This window comes from Zonotrichia leucophrys, chromosome 2 (genome assembly GCF_028769735.1).
Source record: "Zonotrichia leucophrys gambelii isolate GWCS_2022_RI chromosome 2, RI_Zleu_2.0, whole genome shotgun sequence".
Lineage (NCBI taxonomy): Eukaryota > Metazoa > Chordata > Aves > Passeriformes > Passerellidae > Zonotrichia > Zonotrichia leucophrys.
In genome coordinates, this window is record NC_088171.1 from 116,798,393 (window position 1) to 116,826,326 (window position 27,934).

At 38.6% G+C, this 27,934-nt stretch overlaps 2 protein-coding genes across 8 annotated transcripts in view; one reads left to right on the forward strand and one right to left on the reverse strand.

Moving 5' to 3' along the window:
- CLVS1 (clavesin 1) overlaps positions 1 to 1,836 on the forward strand; it is a 99,507-nt gene extending 97,671 nt beyond the window's left edge. The window contains exon 6 of the mRNA XM_064706155.1: positions 576 to 1,836. Within this exon, the coding sequence (XP_064562225.1) occupies positions 576 to 663 (88 nt within the window). The 3' untranslated portion in view covers positions 664 to 1,836. The remainder of the gene's footprint in view (positions 1 to 575) is intronic.
- The window catches only part of ASPH (aspartate beta-hydroxylase), a 111,986-nt gene continuing 85,880 nt past the window's right edge, over positions 1,829 to 27,934 (reverse strand). For all 7 annotated transcript variants that reach the window (XM_064706148.1, XM_064706152.1, XM_064706147.1 and 4 more), the window contains 7 exons: positions 27,833 to 27,931; positions 27,056 to 27,145; positions 23,374 to 23,511; positions 16,846 to 16,981; positions 15,911 to 16,002; positions 12,240 to 12,373; positions 1,829 to 6,050 (listed from right to left, as the gene is read on the reverse strand). In XM_064706148.1, the coding sequence (XP_064562218.1) occupies positions 5,900 to 6,050; positions 12,240 to 12,373; positions 15,911 to 16,002; positions 16,846 to 16,981; positions 23,374 to 23,511; positions 27,056 to 27,145; positions 27,833 to 27,931 (840 nt within the window). In that variant the 3' untranslated portion in view covers positions 1,829 to 5,899. The remainder of the gene's footprint in view (positions 6,051 to 12,239; positions 12,374 to 15,910; positions 16,003 to 16,845; positions 16,982 to 23,373; positions 23,512 to 27,055; positions 27,146 to 27,832; positions 27,932 to 27,934) is intronic.

Consider the following 27,934-nt stretch of genomic DNA (forward strand, 5'->3'; position numbering starts at 1 on the left):
CCTCAGAAAATTAAATAGTCTTGAATTTTCCCACAATTTTGATCCCATTCAATTTTGTTACCACAAGAAATCATGATGCTCCTCTTTATCTAATGCTTACTCATTTTTCCCGTGTTGGAATTTTTTAATCCATTAATAAAAAAGTATAAACTATGCTTCCCATCTTGAAGACAGAAATTAATTTTAAAGAAAGTTATACTTCAAGGGTGTAGGCAGGGAGATAAACTGCAGGACTGGGCACACCAGAAGCTCCCTCATCATCATATTATATTAAAGAACCCTGTCTTCTTTATTGGTCTTGGGTGGAAGCTCTGCCCTGGAAGCTCTTTAGGCTGCTGAGCACATTCAGCACTAGGGATAGTAGGTAAGCACAAAATATTTTGAAAGCATTTGAGATCTTCAACAGCTCCCTTCCCTGCTTGTATTTAAAGGAGTGTTTCCCGAATTCCTCATGCAAAAAGCCATAAAGATGAGAATGGACTAAAGCAAAGATCATAAAAAGGAGCACGGGCACCCCAGGGAGGCGAGTGCGTCTGCAGCAGTCACTGCTATCATGTGTGTTTTTCTGCACACAGGTCCCAGTCCGTGGTGGAAGCCGGCACGCTGAAACACGAAGACCAGGGGGAGAGTGAGAACACGCAGCCACTGCTGGCTCTGGACTGAGCCCTCAGGAGCCCCAGGGAGATCCATGAGCAGACCCCACCATGGCAGAACCCCACGGAGCACACCACGCTCAGACACACGCACGCACACACGCGTTCCGCTCGATGACAAGTCCTTCGTGTTTCCTGACCAGTAACAAGTGTCACCAGCCATCTGTCCCCAGGGCTGGTGCTGAACAAGAACTGAGAAACTTCTACTGACACAGCAGTCTGTCCATATACAAGGAATTTGATTTCTGGTTTGGTTTTTTTTTCTCTTTGACTTGTGACATTAAAATATTGGAAATGGTGGGACTGCATTCTCTGTTTAAAGAAACCAGGGTGTGTTCATAGTGTTTCTGAAGACTCCATCAGGGATGTTCATTTTATAGAAGTGAAGGTTGTGAGAGTTTTAAAGAAAAGCATCTCAAATTTAAACTTCACGCTGTAATCAGCAAGTGTAATCTGGGTTAGAGGGCAGAATCATCAGCATCTATAGAGTACTTGAGTTTTACAGAAGGATTTTGCATTTAGTGAAGAACCCCAGTGCCAGCATAAAGCCATTCAACATGACACATTGTGACTGCCTCCTGCCTCATCCATGCAGCTTTTTTGGGGTCACATTTCAGTATCTAGCAAAAATTGTTCTCAACTTTTGAAGCCCTTCTAAAACTGCCAGCTAAGTGGAATGAGCTGTGTGAGCAGCAGACACACCTAATTTGAAACGTAATTACTTGATTTTAATGATGATTCAAATTTCCACAGGCAACTTAGGAGCCTATAAGACATGTGCGTGTGCATGCGTGTGCACGTGTGAAGGGGGTGGTTCCAGGGAGACACACTGGACAAATTCAGCAGGGATTAATGGTTCAATCCAGATTGTTTCCTTTAGGTCACAACAGCAAACGAAAGCTCTGCAGAACCATTTACCCCCTTCCCTCCTGCAGTCAGGGAAAAGTGTAGCCAGAAAGGTATGCTGATTGCAGATGCGGGCCATGGTTAAAATGAAAAAGGAAATCTTAAAATTAATTATCCAGTACAAGTTTCTGCTAGAAGGAAATGTTGAAGAATAGAAGAACTGAAATGCCAAAGATCAGTTTGTTTTATCTCTGTTTGCTCTAGCTGCAAAGAGAGTACCATCCCTTCATTGAAATGGAAACCAGATTAAAGAAATAAAAGAACAATCATTATAAAATTGCATGTGCAGTGACTTTATTTTTTAAAACAGTTACAATCACTGTACACACTTTAAATCTTCAATCAAATTGCCATACATTGACAATTCACTAGAACAAGCAGTTGGCAACAATATATCAAAGGTAGCAGTGTAAACCATACACAGAAAATGAGATGATAATGGGCACAGGGGTTTTTAATGTGCACTGGAACATCCACTGAATTCTCAAGTGTTAGGCTGAAGTGATGATACACTTCAAGTGCACATGGCCAGCTCTAACAGATGGACTAACAAAATACTGCCTTTATCTACAACAACATTTTATGGCTGCACAGGGCAGAAAGGACACCCTGCCAGATCCTATCAACACACCTGGGATTTACCCCTAGTTTTTGTACAGAATAACCTCACTCAGACTAATCTCTCACTGCAGCAACATGTCATTGACACAAAGCCTGGCCTCCATGACAGAGAGCCAGCTTTTAAGGCTGTGGATGGTCCCAGCAAGGCAACACAGGAGTGAGAAAAAGAAGCAGAAGCTTGCAGGAACATTATAAAAATAAGATAACTGAGCCCATTTATCTTTGGGGTTTCTTCCATTCCCTCCCCCACCTGACATCATCATCACCTGTTACAGGAAACAAGGATGTCAAGGCCTGGTAGCAGCTCCTTCCCCTTCCCTGGGCTCACAGAGACTAAAAGGCATTTGGATTTGTCAAAGAGAACATGCTTAACGCAGAAAGCAAAAACCAAAAGAGACAAAAAAAGACAGACATTTGCTATTATACTGCAGCATTGAGGAAGAATTACTTTGGTTTACAATTTTTCTCTGTTAATACACTTACCCCCACTGCCATTGAATCTTTGTGATGATCTGTTACAATCACTGTTCATTAAAGTGGGTCTTGTCCTGCCCAAGAAGTGCAAATACCACTGAAATCTAGTCCTTGAGGATCAAACCTCACAAAGGAGAAATGATTTACTTTCTTTAACTGTGATGTGAATAAATACATATGATGCCTTGTATATAACTGTATGAAGCCTGCATTTAACTGTAGACTCTTACACAGATTCTGTGCAAACAAGGTAACAACAGGCAGGGAGGAGCATGGTGATGAGTACATACTGTGTTACAAACTACATTGCCCTTGTCTGCCATTTCCTTCTGTAAATAAATCTAACAAAAAAAAAAAAAAAAAAAAGCAAATTGCAATGGATTTCCATTGAAAAAAACCACTTCACTCCCTCCCTTGGCATTTCCAATGCTGAAAAGCCTTTCCAAGACAGAATATCACTTGGCAAACAGGAACACCTAAAACAATATGCCTGAAATTCACTGCAGAATTTCTGCTCTATATATCCTCCCCATATACAGAGCTAATCCAGTAACTGTACCTAACAAAATTATCCACTCTCTGCTCCCTGACAGGTGGGCACAGAATAGATTCCCTTCAGTGTTGCAGGAACACCTTGTCTTATTTGAGGCACTTAAGATTTTTAAATGGCTAATGTATCACTACACAATCTAATAAACAGTGCTGCTCTGGCACACACACATCTTGGGGACATTACTTTTATCTATTTGCCAATTTTATCTATTTGCCAATTGCAATTGAATAAGATAAAGTATGAGCCAGAAAAAGGAACAATAAAACAATCTGAAGGACGGCATGGATTTTCATAAAAAAAGCTCCAAAGCTTTTACCACTCCTTTAGCATTTACTCTGAGCTACAGAAACTACAATGAAACATTAATAAAAATATTCCTAAATCATCAATTTTGTTTAAGAAGGTCTTGATTTTTTTCTTTACACACACAGTCATTATTTTAGAGAATATCTTATAATTTGTACTGCTTGATGACTTCAAAAAGATATAAAATATAGGCTCTGACTTGACAGCTAATGGGATATTTAAAAATATTTTTACTCTTTTACCCCCACAAAAAGTACCTTATTTCCAGTTTTGCATGATTCTCCAAATGATCTCCAAAAGCATTTTATATTATGTGAAACTTATAAATCTTTATAGTTTTTCATTATTATTAACTGAGAACTGTTACTTTCTGGTATATTGTGTATAGTTTCATTATTATTTTTGATATGGACAACACGTTAAAACCTAATTATCTTTGCTGTCTAAAAGTGACTCTTGAATAGACAGGGTTTATCAGTTTAATATTCAAAAAAGGAAATTAAAGTGCACACTTCCAGAAACTGTTCACACTAATTTATGGTGCAGTCACCATGTGTTATATGGCATTAGAAGATTTAATGACCTAGTAAAATATAAGAATCAGAAAAGCATTCAGTTTATGGGAATGCAAAGCTCTTATCTGCAGTTTGCTTCAGCAAATGTGACATTCAGGTCACGATACTCCAATGCCATGATGTAGACTCTGCAGTAATAAACCACTGAGTGCAACACAAATAAAAACTGTTCCATGTCTTTTGGACAAGAAAGTCAAAGCTGCAGAGCATAAGTAATCTCAGTGCCTCCTTGCTTAGTGTTTGTCACTCACAACCCTTAGAAAGGATGCCCAGAGCATCCTAGCACCCCTGTCCACGCCCAGCTGGCGCTGTGGCTGAGGGGATAACAGCCAGCCACAAACATCAGCAGTGCAAGCTCTGCTCTCTCCCTCCTGTTAGTGTTCTTAGAAGTTAAAAGTGGTGGGTCCTGCACACTCCAGCTCCCATTAAACAGTACAGACCTAAAAGATCTGCCATCTGCTTAAACATCTAACTAGTTTTCTTTCTTGAAAATAGGCCTTCTTATCTGTAGTAAATTCTGTATGGCAAACACAGAGTACACTGTAAACAGTACCAGGATCAGGCTACTTCAGCATTATGTCACTCATTTCAAGACAAGGAAAACACCATGAGGTCAATTAGAGGATCATTCTAGCACTCTGTAGGATGCTGGAAGTGGAAGTTAATATGAGGAAATAACTTGAAGGTCTTTGTCTGCTCTGCGTTCCAGCAGGAAGCCAAGTTGGACCTTGTCCCTCTGCCCAAAGCACAAGAAATTCTCCATACATTTTTTTTTCTGCTGAATGATCACACAAGGGCAGCCAAGGAGGAGCCCCTGGAAGGAGGGGCCCCAGACCTTTGGTCGGTAGAGAAAGGATATCACACCAGAAGCTTTTGCAATGATAGGAGAAACAGCAGCTCACCATATAATCCTAAGAATGGTCAAGTACTTCAAAATGTCAGATTTGCTCAGCATTTTCCAAAATCACATTATCAAACTGCAGGTCACCTGCTAACTAAGAGAACTATTCTGTTTTAGAAGAACAAAGCTTCACTAGGCAGCTATTATGAAAGTTTCTGTTTACATTTCCAGGAAGGCAAAAGAAGGCCACACTTGGCAAAAATTAAATTTGTTCATATATAGTGTTTTCCTTCTGCTGATAGCTAGAGACACATTTGTATATATATATCACCTTTTTAAAAAATAGTGGTTAATTAAGGAAGATTTGTTCATAATTAAGCTAGAAAAATACAGTTACTCAGGTAGAAAAAAGTACAAAACACATATAATCCATTCACATTATCTACAGTGATAACATAGGGACATGTTCTATGCCTAAAGCAGCTAACATTACACCTGCATACTGATTTTCAAAGTCAGTTGTGTGCATATGTTTGCAAATATCTTACATGTTGCTTCCCAGACAAAAGGCCAGGAAGTATTCCCTAGATGTAAAATCATAAATCATGTGCTTAAACATAGTCAAGCAGGTGACTGACTGACCGACTGGTTTTGTAAAGAAAATACAAGCATGGCAAAAACATCTGCACATTCCTCAGCTTGAAAATCCAGACCTATTGCTTTTTGGCTGACAAAACTTGTGTTTTCAGACTTGCAGCCAGAAAAACAATACACATCAGTGCTGTATCAGTATGAAACAAAACATGGCTTCTTTCTGCTTTTAAACCAATCCACTCTGATTGTTGAATATCATCCTTATCTTTTCTTACCCTTAAAATGCTTGTATACTTTGTATGCTGGATAAATTAATCCCATTTTCATACTCCAAAGGAGTTAATACTCCTCTGCTCCACACATCAGAAGAAAGCCCCTAAATAGCAGGAAGGGTACGTCTCTGTTGGGCTGTTAACTCAGGGTGCCACACATCCACGATGAATATCAGGCGGTAACTTTCAGCATCCTGCCATACTTCATGTTCAAAGGAGTCATCAAAAATAAGAACTTTCCCTTCTTCCCAGTATCTGCAAAACAAAAAAGAACACACTTTAGTGTGGTACTTGAAGGGCCATGGAACAGGTAAGCTATAGATCAGTTCTGAAGATGCTCTTTGACATATGAGAAAGATTTAAACAGTACAGATTGCATAGTCAAGATTTCACTGCCTAATCCAGAAAGACTGGAGTATGGGAGCTTTAAAGAAACTACAGAAAGATTAGTCTAATGGACCATTGTATTATTGAGGGATTCTCCCCACTCATTCTGCGCAGTTATGCTCACAAACACACTCAGACATTTATGGTGTATGTTATTTATTATACTTTAATTACTTGAGTGAGTATAGTACTGGGGTGATAATCCACTTTTCTTCATTTCTAATCAGATACATCAGTGATGTACATAAGTGATGGAAACTGAGGGAATGACTAGTAACATGGTGACATGGTTCAAAAAGAAATTACTTTAAATCAATTTGCTTTTTCTAAAAATCAGAAAAATGCCTTTGGAAGGTCGTGTGGTCCAAGCCTCTGCTCATAGAAGGACTCACTGCAAAGTCAGATCCAACTTTGAGGTTAAATGAAATATTAAAAAATCCACTACTGAAGAGCCTGAGATATCTGCAACCATGGGCACTCTACCATCCTATTGTGAAAACTCCCTTTTACCTAGGTGAAAGTTCCTTCACTGTCACTTGAGTTCATTGCCTCTCATTCTACAACTGCAGCTCTCTGAAAAGAGTCTGGCTCTGTCTTCCTCACAGTCACCCCTCAGTAGTTAAGAAGTAACTAGGCTACTCTAAGGCCTTCTGGTTTCCAGACTCCAAACCAGTTTGTTGAGTTTCTCCTCCTAATCATTTTATCCATCCTCCACTGGAGTCCCTCTAGATTATCAAAGACTTTTTTTGTACTAAAGCCTCCCAAACTGGATACTGTACTCCAGAGGCAGTGTCTTGAATGCAGAAGAGAGAGGAAAAAATTGTACTGCTCAAAGTGTTTCCTACAAATTTACTAACTCAGTCCAGTACACAGCTAGACTTCATCAATACAAAAGAAGATTATAAGTCATGTTCAACTTGGCCCCTAGGGTCCTTAAGCCCTTTTCTGCAAAGCTGTTTTCTAGGCAGTCATCACCCAGCCACTGCAGCTGCAAGGTGTTTATCTGTTTTCAGCTGCAGGGCTTTGCTTTTGCATTTGTTGAACTTCATCACATTTCAGCTGGCAGCTTCTCCAGCCTGCTGAGACCCAGATTCATAATTTTGAAGAGAAGCTGAACACCTGATTATACTCCTCCAGGTGAGACTGCATGAATACCAGTCAAGGTAACAATGGTCAAAGGAACATTCCTTCCTAAAGTCACTCTACCAGGAACACACACTCAATTTTTTTAACAAGGTTCCTCAGGAGCTGAAGCAATCCAAGAGGATGGATGCTCTCAGAGGAAAGTAAGTACTAAGAACAGTAAAAATGGTCAAGAAACAAAGGTGTTGCCATCACCGATGGAAATGCACTGCTTAAGCTCATTCAGCTGTATTCATTTACAGAAAAACAATTTTCTTTTTCAAAAACAGGGTGAAAACTAGGTTCATACTTCCAGTTCATCTCCATATTTTTAATTCAGCAAAAGGAAAAAGTAACCATCAACATTTATGGGGATGTGCTGTAATGTTCTGAAAAGAAATTGAAATAGGATCAATTGAAATAATCAGCTAAACATATTTTAAACAAGAGTAGAGAAACAAGAGAGCATAACATAGTAAAATAATTTCACACTGACTTGCACATGCCTTAAAGGCCCAGATAAACAGCCTTTTGCAGGTTTCAGATATGAACATGTGGGGTTTTTTGCTACCACATCAGTTATCTGGTAATGAAAATGTTGGATATCACATAGACCCTGAGTTACTGGTACTGCACTAAAGTTACATTGGTTTTATTAAAGTCCATGGGAGTAAACCACTTGCAATGCTATAATGTGGTAAAAAAAATCAAGCAGACTTTGGGCTGTATAATTAGTTTGGTTTTTGGGGTTGGTTTAGTTTTTGGGGTATTCTTGGGGGGGTTGGTTTTGGGTGGGTTTGAGTAGGGTTTTTTTGGGAGGTGGTGCCAGGGGGGTTTGGTGGGGAAGGTTGGGGGATTTGGCTTTGCTTTGTTTGGAGCAATTGAGATCTAGTATTGTTTTTCTTGTTGGGGGAGTAGCTGGGTTTTCCCTTGGTTTAGGGGGTTTTTGAGCTTCTTTTTTTGCTTCTGTTTTTTTTCTTTTTTTTTTCTTTTTTTTTTTTTAATTAAATCAAGCCTGAAAAGAACTGCTCTAAATAGCCTGAAAGTGCAACTCAGTTAAGGACAATAAAAACCTAGGCACCCAGATGAAGTAGCTCCAGAGGTTAAAACCCAGGATCTATAATTTGCATCATAATGGGATCGGCTGTTTTGCACAACAAAGAAAAAGTCATAAAGCTGACGGGACTATTAGCCCCTTTTGAAAAGGCTACAAACCCCACCATTAGCATGCAAATAAATATTTTCTAGAAGCCTGATGGTGTGAGAAACACTTCTCAGTGGTAACACAGGGACCATATTGTTCCGGTCTGGTGCTGAGCCACTTTGCAGTAGTTTCCAGATAATTCTCCATATCTGTTCTAATGTCACCTGTTAAAGGTGAGATCTCAGACTGGCTTCTGCACAATGGCTCTATCTTCACTTTCATTTCAAGATAAGGTTACCTTCTTTGATAGAGATGCTGGATTATGATAACTAGGTATTATTTACCTACCACTTTTGTGCATTACACCCTGCACTTTACAGAGCTGGGACTTCAAAATGGCCAAGTGATCTAAAATTATCAACGCTATACAGAACAAGAAACATAGAATCATAATAGTTTGACTTCAAAGAACCTTTAAAGGCAAAACCTGCAATGAGCAGTGACATCTTCAACTCCATCAGGCTGCTCAAAGCCCCGTCCAGCCCGATCTTGAATGTTTCTATGGATAGAACATCTATAATTCCCGTGGGTGACCTGTTCCAGTGTCTCACCACCATCTCTATAAAACACTTCTCCCTTATATATAATCTAAACTGACCCTCTGTTAGTTTAAAAGCATTACCTCTTGTCCTGTTGCAACCTATCTGATACAAACTGTCTCAATCTTTCCTAAAAGCTCCCTTCAACTTAAAGGCTATCATGAGGTCTCTCTGGACTCTTGTTCTGAAAGCCAAACAACCCCAACTCTCTCAGCCTTTCCTCATAGCAAAGGTGTTTCTGCCCTCTGAACATCTTTGAGGCCCTCAACTGCAAGACATACCAACTCCAAACAACTGCAAAAAGCTCTTCTGAAAATGAAGGAGTAAAACACAGCACAAGACAGTGCTTATTTGCCTGTCCATCAAATGATGAGGTCCATTGTAACCCTCTAAACAACCATGCTGGGTGGTGTTGGAACCCAGGAAATTCCTCTGGCTGTCCTGGAGGACTTGAGACCTTGGCAGGGGGCTCAGAGACCTTGGCATGGAGTCAAAAACACCTGTGCCTTCGATTTTAGCCCTTGGGAAAAACAATTACTAACTTTGTATGAAGATGTACAAGCCTCAAGAGTTTGAATAGAATGTTAGTGAGTTTATCACAAGGTGAAATGTAGAATTTTGGGGTTTTTAGAATGGGGGTTCAGGGGGCAAGATGGAGAAATCTGGGCGTGTCCAGTCTTTCTTCTTCTTCTTGGCCTCCATCTTCTGCTGTGATGTTGGCACTTTTAGATTGGTTTAGGGTAGAGACAAACTGTCTAACATAGGTGATAGATATTGGAAATTTATTGTAAATAATGTACATGTAGTTTTTAGTATAAAAGATAACACCACCTCTGAAGGCAGTCAGTGTGCCTTGAACCGACTGTCAGACAGACCTCAGTGGGTGGGAAGAAAGAATGTTATAGACAAAAAATAATAAATAACCTTGAGAACAAGAACAGAAGAATCTTGACTCCGTCTTCGGCTGCTGGGCTGGGAAAAAGAGACTCTCTAACACATCTCAGGGTCATCATGATCACAGAGACCCCCGAGAGGCTGGCACAGAGGTAACCAAGCACGAAATTCTCATTGTTTCTGTTCTCTCTCTCATGCACACACCAGCAGCACAGAAGGCCAGAAAAGCCATGATGCTAATCTTCCTCTCCCAGCCAGCTCTCTTATTGGAAACCACCAGTTCACCACTGCTCTGAAGCACCACGGGGAAAGGAAGGGAAATTGCTCAACCTAGGTCTTCCTCCTGGCACCATTCCCTCTGCCAGTAGTTCACACACCTCCTCTGCCAGAGGGGAAGGATATGTAAAAGCCTTTTCACTGCCAGCAGCAGACACACTGTGAGTGTTCCAGGGAAAATCTCGCCCTTGTTTCTGAGTGTACAGCTCTTGTTGTAAGCAACTGATATTAACACATTTCAGCAGAAGCTGTAGTCAGCTCTTAAGTGCTTTGTGTGTGAAATGAATATGTCTGATGCATAAGACTGACCCAGGTTCTGGAATCTGGACACTGACATGCTCTATGTTCTGTCTGCAGCAACAGGCATTTTTCTGCTCTTGACTTTGAGGGAGTGTTGCTACCAAGGAGGTTGTTAAATTCATTCTCCACAGGATTATCCCTTCTGTCCAGGTTAAGACAAAGAAGGGTTCCAGCCCTATAACAGGTGGTGAGCTGTGGACACCTGCTCTCTTGGCAGCAGAGCAAAACCACTATTTTGTTCTCACTAGCTACTAAACAGCCATGCAATGGTAATGCCATGCAGTCACCACTTATCTGAATTCACATTAATGTCATCAAGTGAAAAGATTCCACACCTCTGTATCAGTCCTCTAGGGCAATATTAAATTGGTAGAAAAAATATTAGCTACCTCCCCCTCCACCCAACTTGTTTTGGATATTGGCTTGGAATGCTGGAAAAAAAAAAGTCAAAAAGTCTGTCACTTTCTAGATGTAGGCAGTGTAGGTTGTAACACTGATTATAAGCTACATGTTGGCAGGAGAGTATAGCAACAACATTTTTTGTTATTAACAGCTGGATACTTCTAGCCTCAAAAATTCCAAATATTTCTGGTTGTGGTTGTTTTCAAATGTTACTAAAAAAACCCCTCCTTTGCTATGTATTGCAGTCATGCAGACAGGAGTAGCATTTCCTTTCTCAATATCAAATTAATTCTATTTCTACCATTAATTATATTATTACATTGAAAAGAATTCAAAATTAGCACTTGCTGCCCCCAGAAGCTGCAGAATATTTCAAAATATATGTACAGATATTAATTAAACTATAAAATTAATTAATACATTATTCAAAATATATATACAGATATTAATACTTCTCTTAAGTCCAGCAAATTTAGCCTGCAAGCAATAAGCAATATAGTTAACACTACATTTTTCTTTCTGTGCTTAACAATATAATACAAAAAACGTAGCATTTTCCCATCTTTTTAAGGGGAGTATATGCCCTGATTGTAAATGTATAAGCTATTGCATTTAATTTCATTTGGACTGAGCAAACAGAGATAAAACTGGCTTGAAATTCAGTACAATTTTTCCCTCATGGGTAAGAAACTTCCCTTAAAGCACACTTTAAAACAAAATTGCTGAGTAATTCATTGGGCCTAAAACTTCATAGATGTCTTCAACCTGAGATCAACTTCAACTGGAATATTTTAAATTAATTATAACAAATAATACAAGCTGAAAAGGAAGCTTCTTCTGGAAGTACCATGGTATTTTGTCACAGCAGAGAAAATCTAGGTATAACTTAGTCAGCTTCTGCCAAAGCAGTAACAAATTCTACATCTCTCCAAAGTCAAAATAAATACAGGAGCTCTGTTGGCAGCAACATTAGGCTGTCATTGTAAAAGTAAACAGAGGCCCCATAGACCAAACCCACTGTTATTTCCATGCCATAGCAGAGAAGAGCAGGTTTGTCTCAAAAGGTTCTCCTGGCACTGTTTCAGAAATGATTTTTATAAGTTTGTACCATGAATCAGAGTGCAAACTGCCTGTTTAATGAAATATGTTACACATCCTGGTCATCAAAACAACCCCTTTTTTTCTTTTTTTAGCTACATGCAGTCCCATCCCTTCTTCAGCCTTGAGGAAAGTGGGGAAAAAAACCCAAAAAGAAGCAAGCAAGCAAGCAACTCCTTTCCTCCCAAAACATTAAAAAGAACCCCAATATTGGAGCCATACCTGTTCTCCTGGGCACACCGTATTCTGCAGCCTTCCTTAGGGATCACCAAGCCCAAATGCATCCTCAGCCGACAATTGGTGGGCCCAGTGTGGGGCCAGACATGAGTCCCTGGGTGCATGATAGAATATTTGATCTGCAAGAAGAGAAAGGCACATTTTTTAACACATTCTGCTTCACAACTATGCTGCAGGAAGTCAGGACTTCATTTGGTCTCATCCTTGGTGATGGGTGAAAAGTGTAATGCCATCTTTTGTTTGAGTTTCAGCAGCAATTCTGTGTCATATCCTAAAGGCATTCAATACTACAAAACATATGTCTTGTGGTGTGTGTGTGTGAAACCAGGGGTGTATTTGTGAGTGAAAGTACACTGTTTTAATTTTACTTAAAATAACCAGTATTCATACTTCAGGCTGAAAATATCTTCTGCCTACAGTCAGAAAAAATACCTTCTTTCCTATGGAAAGATTTAAAAGGATGGACAATAGGAGACAAAAATCTGTGTTCATCAGACTGGCCAGCCCCTCTCAGATGACATGTCTGTGGAGGTCACTGTCAGCCTCGGCTGTAGCAACCATGAGAAACTGGAGCTCAAGATCATGAGTGGATGGAGAAAGTAAAAAACCAGAATTACTATCCACAGCTTCAGGAGAGCAGATTTGGTCTTGCTCAGGGATCTGCTGGGAAAAATCCCATGAGAGAAGAGGGGTCTAGGACAGATGGTTGGTTTTTAAGTAGCACCTTGTCCAAACTCAATAATTTCTATGTGCAGGAAGCAAGGCAACCGGAAAAAAAAGAAACACGAAAAGGAAGCAAACAGGAGATGGAAGCAGGGTCAGGCCACCCAGGAAGACTGTAGAGACACTCTCTGCAAGGGCAGGGGTGAGGCTGGGAAAGTCAAAGCTCTCCTGGTGCTGAATCTGGAGACAGAACTGAAGGGTAACAGGAGAGATTCCTAATATCTCAGCAATAAAAGGAAGTCTAGGAAAAACATGCCCACCTACTAAACATGACAGAATATCTGATGACAAAGGACATGGAAAAGGCTGAGGCACTACATGTCTTCTTTGCCTCAATCTTTGCTGGTCTGACTTTCAGGAGCACAAGGCACCCGAGACCAGTGAAATAGACTGGAGCAATGATGATTGATCTTCTGTGGAACAGGTTAGGGAACATTTAAACAAACTCCACAACCTGGTTCATGGGTCCTGATGGGATCCATCCACGAGGCCTGAGGGAAATGGATGATGTGAATCCATACATAATCCAGGCAGTCTTTGAAAGGTCACTGCCACCAGCAGAGGTCCCCTGGTAGAAAGGAAATGTTGCTGTCTTCAAGAAGGACAAGTAGGATGGTCTGAGGATGTACTGTCTAGTCAGCCTCACCTCAACCCTTGGAAAGGTGATGGAGCAAGAAATCCTGGAAACAATTTTCAAACACATGAAGGAAAAGAATACCTGGGTGTAGCCAGTATGGGTTTATGAAGGGGATTCTGTACTTTACCAGCTTTCTGTGGTGAGGTTTCTAGCTTGGTAGATATTGTTTATCTCAATGTTAAGTCTGCCATAAACATCCTAATCAACAAAGTGAGGAAATAGAATCTAGATAAGTTCTCAGTGAAGAGGATTGAAACCCGGCATTTAAGCCAGGCTCAACAAGTTATGATCAGAGGCACAAAGTCCAGCTGAAGCCACTCATCAGAGGTGCATCCCAGGGCTCAGTAGTGGGTCCAGCACTGTTTAAGAGCTTCACAGTGACTCAGAAGATAGGACAGAATGCATCCCCCTCAGTAAGTTTGCAGATGATAGAAAATTGAATAGGAATGGCCAATACACTACATTTTTGTTCCCCTGCCTTTCATAAAGACCTTGGCAGGATGGAGAAAGGAGGAAAACACAAATCTTAAAATATTTGACAGAAAGCAGCATAAAATTATGCATTAGGGAGGCATGCACCAATACAGGCTGATGGACAAGTGTCTGGAAAGCAACTTTCTAGAAAGAGACTGTGGGATCCTCACAGGGGGGCCCTCAAAGGGTCCTCCCAGTGCCCAAATTAAGCAGGAGCCAGCATTGCAGCAAAGCCACCAACAGCTTCCAGGACTGCATTATGGAGAGCTCTGGCAGCCCACTGAAGGAGGTTATCCTTCCCCTAAGAGAGTTCATGAGATGTCTTAATTGTTGGACCCAGTTCTGTGCAACCTACTGCGAGAGAGACATGGATTCACTGGAGCAGGTGAAGGGTATAAAGGGGATTAAGGGATGGGAGGATCTAACATACAAGGGGAAGCTGAGGTGGTTGGGACTGTTCAGCCTGGAGAACATAAGGTTCAAGGAAGGATCTTATCAATGCATTTAAATACCTGATGAGAGGAGTGAAGAAGGCAGAGGCAGGCTCTTCTCAAAGGCATCCAGGGAAAGGCAAAGAGGCAATGGACACAGATTGAAACACAGCAAATGCCATTTAAGCATAAGGAAACACTTTTTTTTTTACTGTAAACAGGAACAGGTTGCCCAGAGAGGCTGTAGAGTCTCTATCCTCAGAGGCATTCAAAACCTGGCTGGACACAGCAACCTGCTCTAATTCATCGTACTTTAAGCAAGGGTAATCTCCACATTTCCCTTCTCACCTTGACCTTTCTGATTAATTCTACAACAACTCAGGGAACAGGAAACATGAATAATGCATGACAGGGATGAGAAGTACCTTTTCAACTGAGAAATCTGCACATTTGGCTGGAACAGAGTAATTTTTATAAATGTTACAGATTAAGGTGTTGCATGCTCTTCAACTGCTAACAGAACCAGCAGAAGACAGCGTGTGCCTCTTGTCTGAGGTTTTTTTGTGCCTCTAAGCTGAGGTTTCAGCTTACTGGCAGTTTCTTATGACAGCAAGTGATGAGTTCCAGTGGCTGTGCTGAACACAAAACCTCCCAACCAACTCTGCTACACTGTGATGTGTTAGACCCTGAAACAATGCAAACAAGTGGTGGTGCAGGATGCTTACTAATATCTGAGCTTAACAATTCTGTAATGCCAATATGCCAGCACTGAACATTGATTGCTGTCATGTACATGATCTGCCCATGCAGATCAGTCTAGAAATGTCTATGAATTATATTTCTTTCAGGAAAGTAGCATGTGGCAGCACTATTTGGCTTCCACAAGGTGATCCTCCCTCTGTCGAATGCAGTCAGGTTGGGGTAGACAGGTGAAGTTTATCACAGTGAGAATCTGGCTCACTAAATTAGTCATGTGAAGTTAGGTTCAGATCAGAAAATAAAGCTCAGGTTAGAAAGCACCTCATCCAACCTCCTGCTCAGAGGAGGTTAGGCTATGGATCAGATCAGGTCACTTCAGGCTGAGGTTTATTAAGGCTTTACTTATTGGTTGACCCATGGCAAATACCTACTTACTTACCATGAGCTCCCGGGAAACAAAAGGTAAAATGGCTCAACTAAAGAGTCCACAGAAAGGCTTCAGCTAACATATTTTACCTGGTATTTGCTGACAGTTAAATAGGGGCATATTTTTATTGTTAAGTTTATCGTGTGCTTGAGGTATCATTAAATATATCAAAATTGTGCATTCCTCTATATATATCCCTCTATTCCCCAAAATCACCTGCTCCTAGCATTATGAATTTGCAAAAATGAAGAAGTTTGCCAGGTACCTGCCCTCTTCTGCAGCCAGTAGCTTCTGGGAATCTTTCCAATAAAGCACAGGTTTTCGGAACACTTTTACAAGCATTCTCATTTTTTCTTCCTAGTGAAAACAATGGATAGAGCATTGGTAAGAGCAATGAATGAACATTTCCATTTTCTGCTTTGCAGAAGAGCAACAAAGCTGCCAAAGACCTGACACTGAGAGACAGGTAAATATTACTGTTCTCATTTTAGGACTCTGCAACCTAAGTACCTCCATGCTGTAATAGCAGCCTACACATTTTACTTTTACATTATTTGTGAATAGCAGGCCTTCTACCATTAAAAAAGTATTATTTTAAATGTAGAATCACTAATGTGGATGCAGAGGAAATAAAAGATTTAAAATGCCCCCAGTATCATAAAATTTCAACACCGGATTATATTTTTATATAAATTTGCCTTTAATATTTTATTTTACAGTACTCTTTAATATGTGGAGTTTTATAAGAATTTATGGTCATTCCAAGAGTTGGGCCTCCCAGTGCACAGCGCAGGGGCAGGGCAGCAGGCTCATTAAAGCCATATTCTTTTGCTCACACCATTTCTGAATGACAGAGCTCCCCTAGCTGGCAACCCAGAATTGAGGATGTGCCTTCTCCCAGGTCCTCATCTTCCCTCAGGCTTACCCTGTACTATGCATTATGCCACAAGAGGAGTGCACTCATTGAACAGTTACCATACTCAAGGGAACCTTAGAGGTATTTGGAGACAACATGGTTCAGAATGAAGAACTCCTGCTCATTGTTACAGGGATCCCAAACACTGTTTTATCAATTCCCTTCCTCTGTACATACTGATTACAAAAACAGTTTTAGACAAAGCTGTATTGATAGTCCTTACTAAACTATGTTAATCTGAGATCATGAAATTGAGGAAAGACAAGAAATACAGACTGCTTTACCTTGTTGCCATAAGGTAAACTGGCTCCAGTCTCCTTTCTCCCGTAGGTTCTCATCTTCAGGCAGGAAGAGGCTTCGTTTTTTATCCATCACAGCAAGACCCTCATCCCGAATGAGCTTCCAGTTTTTCTCTAAGGACTGTTGTGAGAGACATGTTACTGCACTGAGAAATTACTGTGCTTGGCTTTAGTACAATTTTTATTTTTTCCTGGCATTATTAGCTTTTTTATATATTTAAAAGCAATAAAAGAAAGTGTTTGCCATTATTATCAAGTTGCTTTAAATTCTGTTCGCTTCTGACATGTTAAGGCAGGAAAAATAACTTTCACACTCTTCAGATTCAATTACATTGGGATCGTAAGATTTCAACAATAGCCAGCCTCTTTGCAGACTAGGCCTCACTTTGACTTGCTTTTTGATGAACCTAAGGGCTCTTTAAGTGATCATTTTGTATTGCAAGCTAAATGTATTGATCTTCCTAAATGATGTGCATGTGACCTGGAATCATTCCTGCAACTGGAAAACCACTTACATAACCTGGAACTCCAGGTGTTGGCGGAATATTACAGTCCAAAGAGGCCAAATTTAAACACGCCACTTGAGTTGAAGTTTATGATTGAAACCTTCAAAAAGGCTTGCTGAGATTCACTTGCATGTGTTGATGCTATTGCAAAAGTCATATACAACTTGAAATGCCAGCTGATCATTTATGGACATAACAATTGAGAATGTGTGAGCTGCCTGACACTTCATACATACAAACCCATAAAACAGCAGAATTAAAATTTCTGTTCTCTGCTGCCTTAGGACGTTATATTCGGAGAAATCAGATAGCTTAGAAAACCTTTTAGTCTACCAATAATAAGTAATTTTAATGTTACAGCACTATAAATGGAAAACCCACAGTATAACAATGGGTCTGGATAAAAGTAACTTCAATTTCCCAGCAGCTTACTTTTCTCACTAAACCTTATTTTGGGTGAATAGTTTTCATTATTCCTTTGTGCTCTTGAACAATGCATTTCTCTCAGACATTTTTCATCCATTTCACACTGAAATAAGCTATGTCATGTTCCCACACTACCTCCTTATATGATGAGTAAAAGGTGATATAGCTAGGTGATATAAGTGTCCCCTTTTAGTCTTAAAACTTCATATGTTTATTAGCCATCCTCATGTAAAATAAACAGTTACATTTTCTACTTGAGGTTTTTTTACTTAAAGGAAAAGTTGCTCTGACAAAATTGGTTTGTATTGCTATATCATAAGAGGCTCAACAAAGCAAACTTTGCCTAGAACATGCCTATAATACAGCTACTTTCTCCCACTAGAGCAATTTTAGCTAGGCTAAAATGTATGAAAATATGGATTTCACTTCTGTTATTACAGTAATCTCTATCATAACAAATTGGTTTTTTTCTCGCACTTAGCAAAAAATGGGGAAGAATGCTTATTTTTCCTAGTGTATTCACGTTATTCTCCCTCATTGATGGTTTCTATAACACTCATTTAACAGCTAGCATTAAGTAAAATTGCAAAGACTTGTTTTGGGGTTGTTTTTTTTTTTCTTTAGAATATCTTTGGAAAACTGACTTTTCCAAAATGTGTAGGGTACAAAAAAGATCGAAAATGTCCACCTAATCAGAGATGTATATGAGACCAGTGCTGCTACTTATTCAACACTGCCCTATCTACAAAAGGAAATGCCAGCTTGAGCGCCTGGTTTTGCACTGGCTGGAGAAGAGAAAAATGAAAATAACCTACACTCACACCAGCCCCAATTTAAAGTGATTTAGAGCAACAAAACTGGAAAACTTTCAAAGATATTCCAAGTTCTTCTGTGCTTCCTCAAACTTCTCTTACTTCCTCAGCTGAAAAAAGGTAAGAGGGAGCATTCATCCATGCAGACAAGATGACACACGAAGAGCACTGGTGGTCCAAGGCATTGTTGGCAACAGCTGCTCTGTCACCTCTACTGTCCCTCAAGTGCCACAAATTGAAGGTTAACCTATAAAGGTGAGTGTTTGTCCTTGTGTTTAAAGGCTCCCTCCCCAACATGTTAGATACAAATTTATTTGAATTCATCTCATCAATTTAGAGCTAAATCCTCAATGGTTTTAGACATAAATTGCTCAGATTTCAATAGGGTTTCTGTCCTGCAAACACAGACCCCCACCTGTAAAACACACTGATAGTGCTTTATAATGACCAACAGAAAACTCCTGGGAGAAATAAAGTGGGGAGTTCAAACACCATCCAGCCTTGTCTCCCTGACACTACAGACTCTTAGGGATATCTTGAACAGTAAGAACACAAAAAAACATTCAAACATGTTTAAGTCCAGGACTTGGACTTATGGCTCCTGATCTAAGAGTTGGTATCTGCAGGAAAGAAAGTTAAATGTACTTATGCCTCCATGATATGCAAGGATTCAAGCTCCAGGTAAGAGCAAAAAATTAATATTAAATTTGATGCAGTATCCTGATTACAACTGAAAAATCAGGAGGCAACAAGCACTGGGAGCATATGTACTTGTTTGCTAGCAGCTGATTCCCATAAACCTCCATATGGCTTTTTAAACACAGTTTCTAATAACAATTGAAGTTTACAGTTGCTGTACATCTGGCAATAATGTAGATTTTATTTAAATAGGGATTGTTTAATATGGGAGGTTTTTATGTGAGACTATTACACTGAAATTATCCTTACTCTGTGCTGTCATACCCTTTCAAAGCGTGGTTATAAATGACACAGGAAGAGATTAAGAGGTGGCTACCCCTCATATGAGGCATAACTACTGACCACACATCCATTTTAATTCACTGAACTATAAAATAAAATTGTGGTGAAGAGTCTAATGTACTTCACTTTGTTGTTGAAACAGAATAGGAAAGCATTCACAATCAGTTACCACATCTCCACTGGGTAACGCTGATAACCTCCAAGCAAGGGGGGCAGTGTTTTAAACTGCTCAAAATAGATTCCTTGCACCCATCCAATCACCCACAGAGCTCCAACATCAGCACTTGAATGCATCATCTTTGCTCTTTTCAACACAAGGCTCCCGTTAAAGCATCCAACCACACTTTAAATACACCTTTCAATTTAATTTCTCCCTTGCCTATGAATGTTTAGCTACTATTACCAAAACCATTAAGGCCCAGCTGTCAACCCATGGAAAACTATAAAGATATGTTCTGTTGCCAATACTTTCATTATCTTTCTGCACTTTTCTTGATGCACTTGAAAATTTATATAATAAAATCTAAGCCATCAGAGAAAAGCAATAATACAAGATCTACTTTAATCAACCAGTAAATTGTAGTAAATTATTGGCAAAGCATCATCTGGTCCTTTCCAAATGTCAAAGGACACAACATGCAGAAAGGACAAAATTAATTAAGTCATTGCCTACATATTAATTTCAGACCAGTGGAAAGTCTCTAGGATCCAACATCATTGTATCTCTTTTATTATTTTTTTAATGAACACCAGAATAGAATAATGCTATAAATGAGGTTCTGCAGAAGGTACTGGAGAAAGATGCAATGACTCAGACCGGCTGAGGAAAGCTAATCATTCCAAGGGAAAAGGATGGGCTTTCAAAGATGAAAGTAAAGTTTCCTTTCAATTGAGGTCAAAAGAGGAAGACAGTTTCTTGAATTCCCAGATCCAAAGGCCTAAAATGCCTGTAAATCAGAAACATTAGTAGAACATCTCTACATAAATTACTCACCACACCCTTCCTAATATAAAGGTTTATATTTTCTTCTCCCTGAGAAATCAGGTGTCTCTCCTTATTCTTTCAAGGAAAAACATTAAACCTCAGTGAGCTGCAGAGAGATTCAAAACTCCCCTTCAGCACAGTTCCACTAATTCAGATCTACAATGTCTTGATAAGTATTACTGAGATTCTCAGTCTTCCCTGCCTCCTCGCCCCCCAGAAAAACCCAGTCCAAAACCCTCCTCCTTAAGACATCCAAGCAAGCAGGTAATATTAAAAGAGATAAAGTAGGAGATTGTCTTTTTTTAACCTTACCCACCAGGAAGTTAAGCATCAGGACCCATTTTTTAAGTAAAGCAATAGGACAGTTAACACCATGGAGTTAAAAGGAGACATGCCATATTTAGACAGTTATTTAGCATTGTAAAAATGAATCATCCTATGGAAATACCCTTTTTTTCACTTGCAAACAATGCCACTAGCATGGACAGTATGTCTCAATATGTATGATTACAGCTAGTCAAGCTAAATGCCCCTCAGAAGGAAATTATTAAACTGAGAATACTGTAAAAAGACAATTTTCTCTTTAGGCTTTCTGTGGAAAAAGCAAAGTAGTGTCAAAATTCACATCTTCATCTCTAGGCCCAAGAAACTAGATGACCCTTTATAAGAAAATCAAGCCAGGTCTGTGCTGTAAGATGCCACTGACCACAGCTGTGCTGGTAAATGGAATGAACCAAAGAGAGTTCAGCATTACTACTACCCCAGCCCCAAATAAATGCTCAATCAGCATTATTAAGATACCAAGCTATTGAAAATAGCTCATTCCCATTTAACAAGCATTGAAAGTCAGAGAGAAGCACCGGGCCTCCAGTGCTGTCTACAATATATACCAGTGTGCACAGCATGTACCAATGTATACAGTATATATCCATATTGAATTCTACCATGGTGATCTAGAAGCTTTTCCCACACAGAGAGAAGAAGCATGTTATGAAATGAAGCAGTAGGAACTAACTGTTGATTCGTTTCTGCTTTGTGAGAAGGGGAAATAATTATTTTAACTAAACCATGTACAGAAGTTGGAGTGCTTCAGAAATTAGAAAACTAATATCATCAATAATGTTTTGCTGCTTCCTGAAGAATACTACCTCTAGTTCTGCTTGCTTGCTTACAGCATTGCATGTAATTAGAATTGAATGTGCTTTCTTTCAAAACTTCAAGTATTTTCTTGAGTTACAAAAAACACAACAATACAAATATTTGTCCTGATGCATATAACTACATTTTGGCTTTATACTTTAAACTGTGAGTGTTGTTTTAAAGATCTTACTGCTCCCAAATTATGATACCTGTACAAACAATTTACCAGTGACAATTTAATCTAGATTCACTGACATATTGCTAATAAAACAGCCAAAACATGAACCACCAAATGAAAAGGTATTATTGAATTCCAGAGAGGCAGTTGTACTGTGGAGGTCTGTGATGAATTTTTACCCTTGCTGGTTTTCTGAGCAGCTCTTCTAGAAGCCACTCAAGATGCTGATCCAAACCAAGGCCTCCATATATGGCCTGATTCACCTGAAAAAAACCTTCAAGGTGAAGCTCTGGCCATTTTATAACATCAAGTGAATTCTTTCACCCTTCAAAGCTGACTCATGCCAAGGGTGAATGGATCATTACCTTCTGAGACATAGGAATTTGTAAGGTTTACATGCAAGGAACTGTAAAACCACACTGCATCTAGCTCTAAAACACTAATCAAATAATACTCATACTTCCTTTTTGTTTGACAGAAACATATTAAGAAGTTCTCAGTTTCTCCATATCTTTTATGGCAAGAAGAATCCATTCCCCATATACCTCAAGAATTAATTCAATATGAGAACATTTCATGTGCTAGCCCATATAGCTCACTGCTTTTTGGTGTGGCTGAGATCACAGTGGAGAATCACACTTTAATGTAAATTTCCAGCCTTATTTTTTTGCCATCAAAACCATAACAAAGAGCAATCTTCCTTTTTAAACTACTTTTATTTTTTTAAAAATAACCATCCTTCCATAGTGTTTTTTTAAACATGCTATGAAACTAAGTATAAAGAAACAACCACTCTGAAGGAATTTGTTCCTTACAAATATAATTTTTTGGGTTTAAATAATTTATCATAGTGGATTCTCTAAATGACACATCAATAATTGAAACATACAAGAAAAAAGGCTTTTCCTATTTTTTTAGGAATTATTATTAGAATTCTAATAAATTAATAAAAAACAATGCAAATTTGGAAACAAGAGCTATTGTTATGAACAATAACCACACTACTTGCCTTGCGTTAAATAAATAAAAAACCTTTTAAAGAATTTAAATTCTGCATTATTATCTTTTGTTAAATCCATCACTGGGAACCGACACTTGTTTCTCTCATGCAATTAGAAGCTTCTAAATTCACTAAATATTAGACAAGGGCTCAAAAGCACAGCCTTTCCTGACTAATTAAAAATTCACAATGGGTATTCCAGACCTTACCAAATTGTGCTGTCATTTTCCACTTGAGATGTTACATTTGTCTACCATGCAAATTTTGTATTTATTAATAATTTCAGTCATCCTGTTCCCATTCTCAAATTTGAAAATGTCTAAGCTTATTTTATAGTATCTTATTTAATTCTTGTGCTCAGTCTGACAGTGCTGTCTGGAATTCACAGTCAGTAGTTCTGACCTTATTGATTAGCATTTTCTCTGCTTAATAATGGAAATTATAGCTGTAATTTTAATAAAAACAAAAGGAAAATGAAGCCTTACCTTCACCAGTTCTGTATATCCAGTTTCCCTTGCTGTCCACCAAGGCTGAGCCTTTAGTCCCTTGACATTGTAGAGGGAGCGCTGCCAAACTGATGCAAAGTGACCTCTTTGGTACCCAAGCTCATACCACTTGTATGCCTAAAACATTGCAGGTGTAAACAATCAAACTCACATCAGCCAAGCTCCTACAGGAAAAAAGCAACACTTCCTGGCAAGACAGAGACTGTCTCTTCAGATGTTGGGGTTATTCTTTCAGTAAAATGTACTAATGAATACTTTAAGAAAAAAAAACCACAAACAGACAAAAAAACCCAAATAACAAATTAGATCAGTCAGCCAAGAGAGTCCGGTCCAACATTAACAAAACAGGATAATCTTCTCACAACCATTCACATCAAATATGGGCTGGTAATCCCTGTCCTTGGACTTGGAATATCCAATTGTTTCTCATCTTGGTCAATTTAATTTTCTGTTTCAATCCTCTACCTACAAGTGAAAGACGACTGTCTTCTGTTGCCAGTGGAGATCCTGTGATGATGAAAATGATGATGACTTAAAGTGTTAGTTATCTAATACCTAAATGCACTTGAGTTTCTTCAAATATTTTTTGCCATACATACATGTGATCATATATCCTAATTGATCACACTACAGAAACCTGCTGAAGTTAATACTGGACCTTTCCTTGTCTTTACTCTCCCTTTTACTTGTTTTACCCCTGCATAGCAGCAAAGAAGGAAAATGGGATTCTTGGAAAAAAAAGATCCAGCATTCGTAATACTGTGAGAAACCACATGCAGAGAAAGTTATACAGAGCTGCCTCCTTCCTGCACAGCATTGCTACTACAGCTGCAATAGTTCAGACAACATAATTTTAAAAAATCCTCCAATAAACAAAAAAATAAACACCCCTCCCCCAACCCTCCCCCCCCCAAAAAAAACAAACCAAAAAACCCCCACCAAAAACTAAAAAAAAACCCAAGACAGCTAAGTAGGGAAATATGAGAACAATAATTCCAGAGCCGAGGGACTGAGGCAGGTGGCAATCCCTGCCTTGAACAACTGGTCGAAGTCCTCATTGAGAGTTTGTAAACTTTCTCCAAGTTTTTGAAAATTGTTGTACTCTGGTCTTTATAAGTCTCCCAAAGTATGGAGCAAAGTCTGCAATACATTGTTGCCCTACAGTATCTATTTGAAGTACACAAAAGTAGTGTGGATGAATAGAATAACAGTAAATCATATATAAACTGTCATCTTTTGTTGCCTAGAGAAGCTCAGTAAAATTTTGCATGGGTCAAAAAAATAATAAGGTAATACACAGCATACATTTAAATGTTGATGTTATCTTGGTTAACTGTCTGAAATGGAAACATTAGGATTTATAACATTTGTTCCCCCAAACGTTAAAATACCAGTGAGATACCAAGTGATGGTTCATGCTGACTGCCTGCAATCAATTGCAATGTCTGGAGTTAGCCCAAATGATAAGGGGAATGAATTATTTGTTTCAGCCCCTGAGTGATGAGTATGAATGTTGCTGTTCTTTAAGATACATGAGCTATAATTACAATGTGTAATGCAATTAATTTTTATTTATTAGAAAAATTGTGCCAAAGAAATTGCCTTTATCAGGACAGAGTAGGGTTAGGCTGCCTCACTCATCCTTTCCATTCCCAAGATTCTCAGAAAAAATTCTTTTCTCATGCAGGTCTTGGCAGGGGAACATGGACAGCTACAACAGCGTAGCTCTCCTTTCCAGGACAGAAACTGTTTGAGATGCACCCAGTTTATACATTCTGTGTGAAGAGTGCTTTGTTGTGTAACAAATTCTAGGTTTTAATTTCTCTTTTCTTAAGCCAATATGGCATTTTATCAAATTATAGTTGGAAAGGGCATACTCGATACTGTTCCACTCACATTTCCCAGGGCCACATTCATAATTCCTAATTTAGCTCTAATAGATGAATATCTCCCTTCAACAAACCTTCAGTGATAACAATTTCACATCTAACTTAAATATTGATCTGTTTCCTTGATTAAATCTTGAAATTCAGCAAGTCTAGCAAGGTCAGTGAGGAAAATTTAGCTGAACAATGGACTTTCCACTGATAAATTTAGAAGTCTCCTCTATCCCAAGAAGTTCATTTGTCTTTAATTAAACTTTTTCTACAGCAGATTTGGCCATTAACTCCATAAACATTAACACATAATTATCCTGGAGTTAGAGATGCTGTACATTAATTACATCTGTGTGGTATCTTTATTCAAACAAATGGCAATGGGATGTTCTAGGTTCAGCAACTCAAGCCAGAAGTGTCCCATGGAAATGTACAGGGATTTGAGAGAAGGAGACAGAGTCAGATAGAGTGTGAAAGCAGACTCTGTGTGTGCATATGTTTCTAAGTAAAATGAAGTAAAATAATTCTTACTTATAAATGAACAATTAAAAAAAAAGTCATTGGAAGAGTATTGAGGGAAGGTAATCTGGCTTAAAATTCAGATATTACATTCTAGATCTATTGTATGTATAAAGTATTGTAATAAAAGTTCCCTGAATTATTTTAAAAAAAGGTGAACTGATGAACTAGACTAGAGGAAGATCACATACAGTGGCTTCACCACAGCCCAATTGTCTGCAGTTCATACTGGAGTAGCATCTACTGACTGGGCTACAGCATTAAAGGGGTCAGCATTTTTAACAGTTTTTAGGAATTAATATTAATTTTACAGGTTTAAGTTATTAATTATTAATAATTAGGTATTCATATTTTTACAGTTTTTAGGTATTAGTTTTACAGTTTTTAAGGCATTAATTATTACTTACATTACTAAGTAAGCAATTAAAAAGCAGTGATTTTCATGGCTATTTCTACTCAGATTTTTAATGCTTATTCTCTTCATATTTCCCACCTAGGAATTGGATTTTTTTTGCTGTTGCTTTTAAATTCATGCTCCTATTAAAGTCCATGACTAATCAGAGTCTTCAGAAAAGGTCCTTTGCTCCCCTGCCATGACAACAGTGGAAAGTCACATACTTAAATTTCACTTTTAAGTATAATTTGATTTCAAATAAACGAAAGAGAAACTCCTATGGCTTCCAGCATCATATGTTTGTTTTTGTTGGGCTCTCAACAGATACATAGTACAAATTTCTGTTTTCCTGATTGATTTGCTAATTTAGTTATTGAAAAAATTTCATAACTCAGCCCACACATTCAGTCCTCTCATGATCCTCTTTTATCTCATAAACATTGGTGCTTTTTCCTTGGAAATTAAGGAAGATTTACAAAACAGTATTAGACAAGAACTTCTATACAGTAAAATACAAGTAACTGATTATTTTAACTCATTAAAACCTGTGTTGTAAGTGATATAAGCAGAACACAGTTTCTAGAAACATTTAAAATTTTTGTAAATTTTTAGTCCCTTGTTTCAAGCTGCCCTATGCCAGCTTAAACATTCTCAGTTAAACCTAAAGCAAGGGATGCTAAGAGATTGTATTGTAATGCCTACAAATGGATTTTTTGCTATTGATCATCTTGACTTCTACACACACAGGCTGGATTGTTGTCGCAATAAAACTAGTGTTGTTTTCAACAATAAACCCATCATTAAATGCTTTCCTGGATTCTGCAGCCACTCACAGATTTAGATTTTAAAGCAAGAACAGGTTAAACAGTACCTCTTTGTCTCCCATTCTCTGTAACGCATCACCCAGATGAAAATAAAAACGTCCATCATCTGTGCCAGGGTCACCAGACTCCAGTCCTTCCTAAAAATCACATAAACAAACAAACAAATAAATAAATATGAAAGGTATAAGAAAACTTACAGGACTTCTAAAAGAGTTCATTTGATTGCTGTAAATAGTCCGTTAATCCTATGCAAGAGACAGGCTATGAAACTAGGTAAAAAATGTAACCTCCATGGTAACCTGGAATTTAAGCCGAATAAATACAATATGTAAGTAGAAAGTCATTGAGAAAGGTTACCAGTTTTCCAAATCCCACAGCCTCTCCCTTCAATCCCTCTAAGACAGAGGCATATTCAGAGATGGATACTTGTCCCTGACCCTATAAACATTTACACAAGTATTTTATAAAGCTGGACCAAGGTTTTATTTTGTAGTATTTCTTCCCAAACACCCAGAAGTATACATAAGGCTTCTTTGGATCTTTCAAGACCCTTAGGTTTGCAGCATACTACCAACCTCAAAGAATTTGAGGCTCAGAGCTCTGTACTTTGGGTTAACCATTAATAAAACAAATACTTGATGTTTAAGAATTGATGATTTTCAATGAACAAATTTGTTCCAGTTCATAAGCAGTGATACACCAGTATAACTCCAACAAATAGCTTAAGCAGTGATTTGTAATTAGCACGCTTCTAGTCTGACACATTTCATACATTACAATTCTACTGTTTGCTGGTAAAACATTTACTGTGGGTGAAAAAGTACCTGTAGATAAGGTATGCTCTCTGCTATCTTGTTTTCTGCCTTCAGGATGAAGCCATAATGTACTTTGGCAAAGCCATCATTTGGAGCCAGACTTAGAACCTG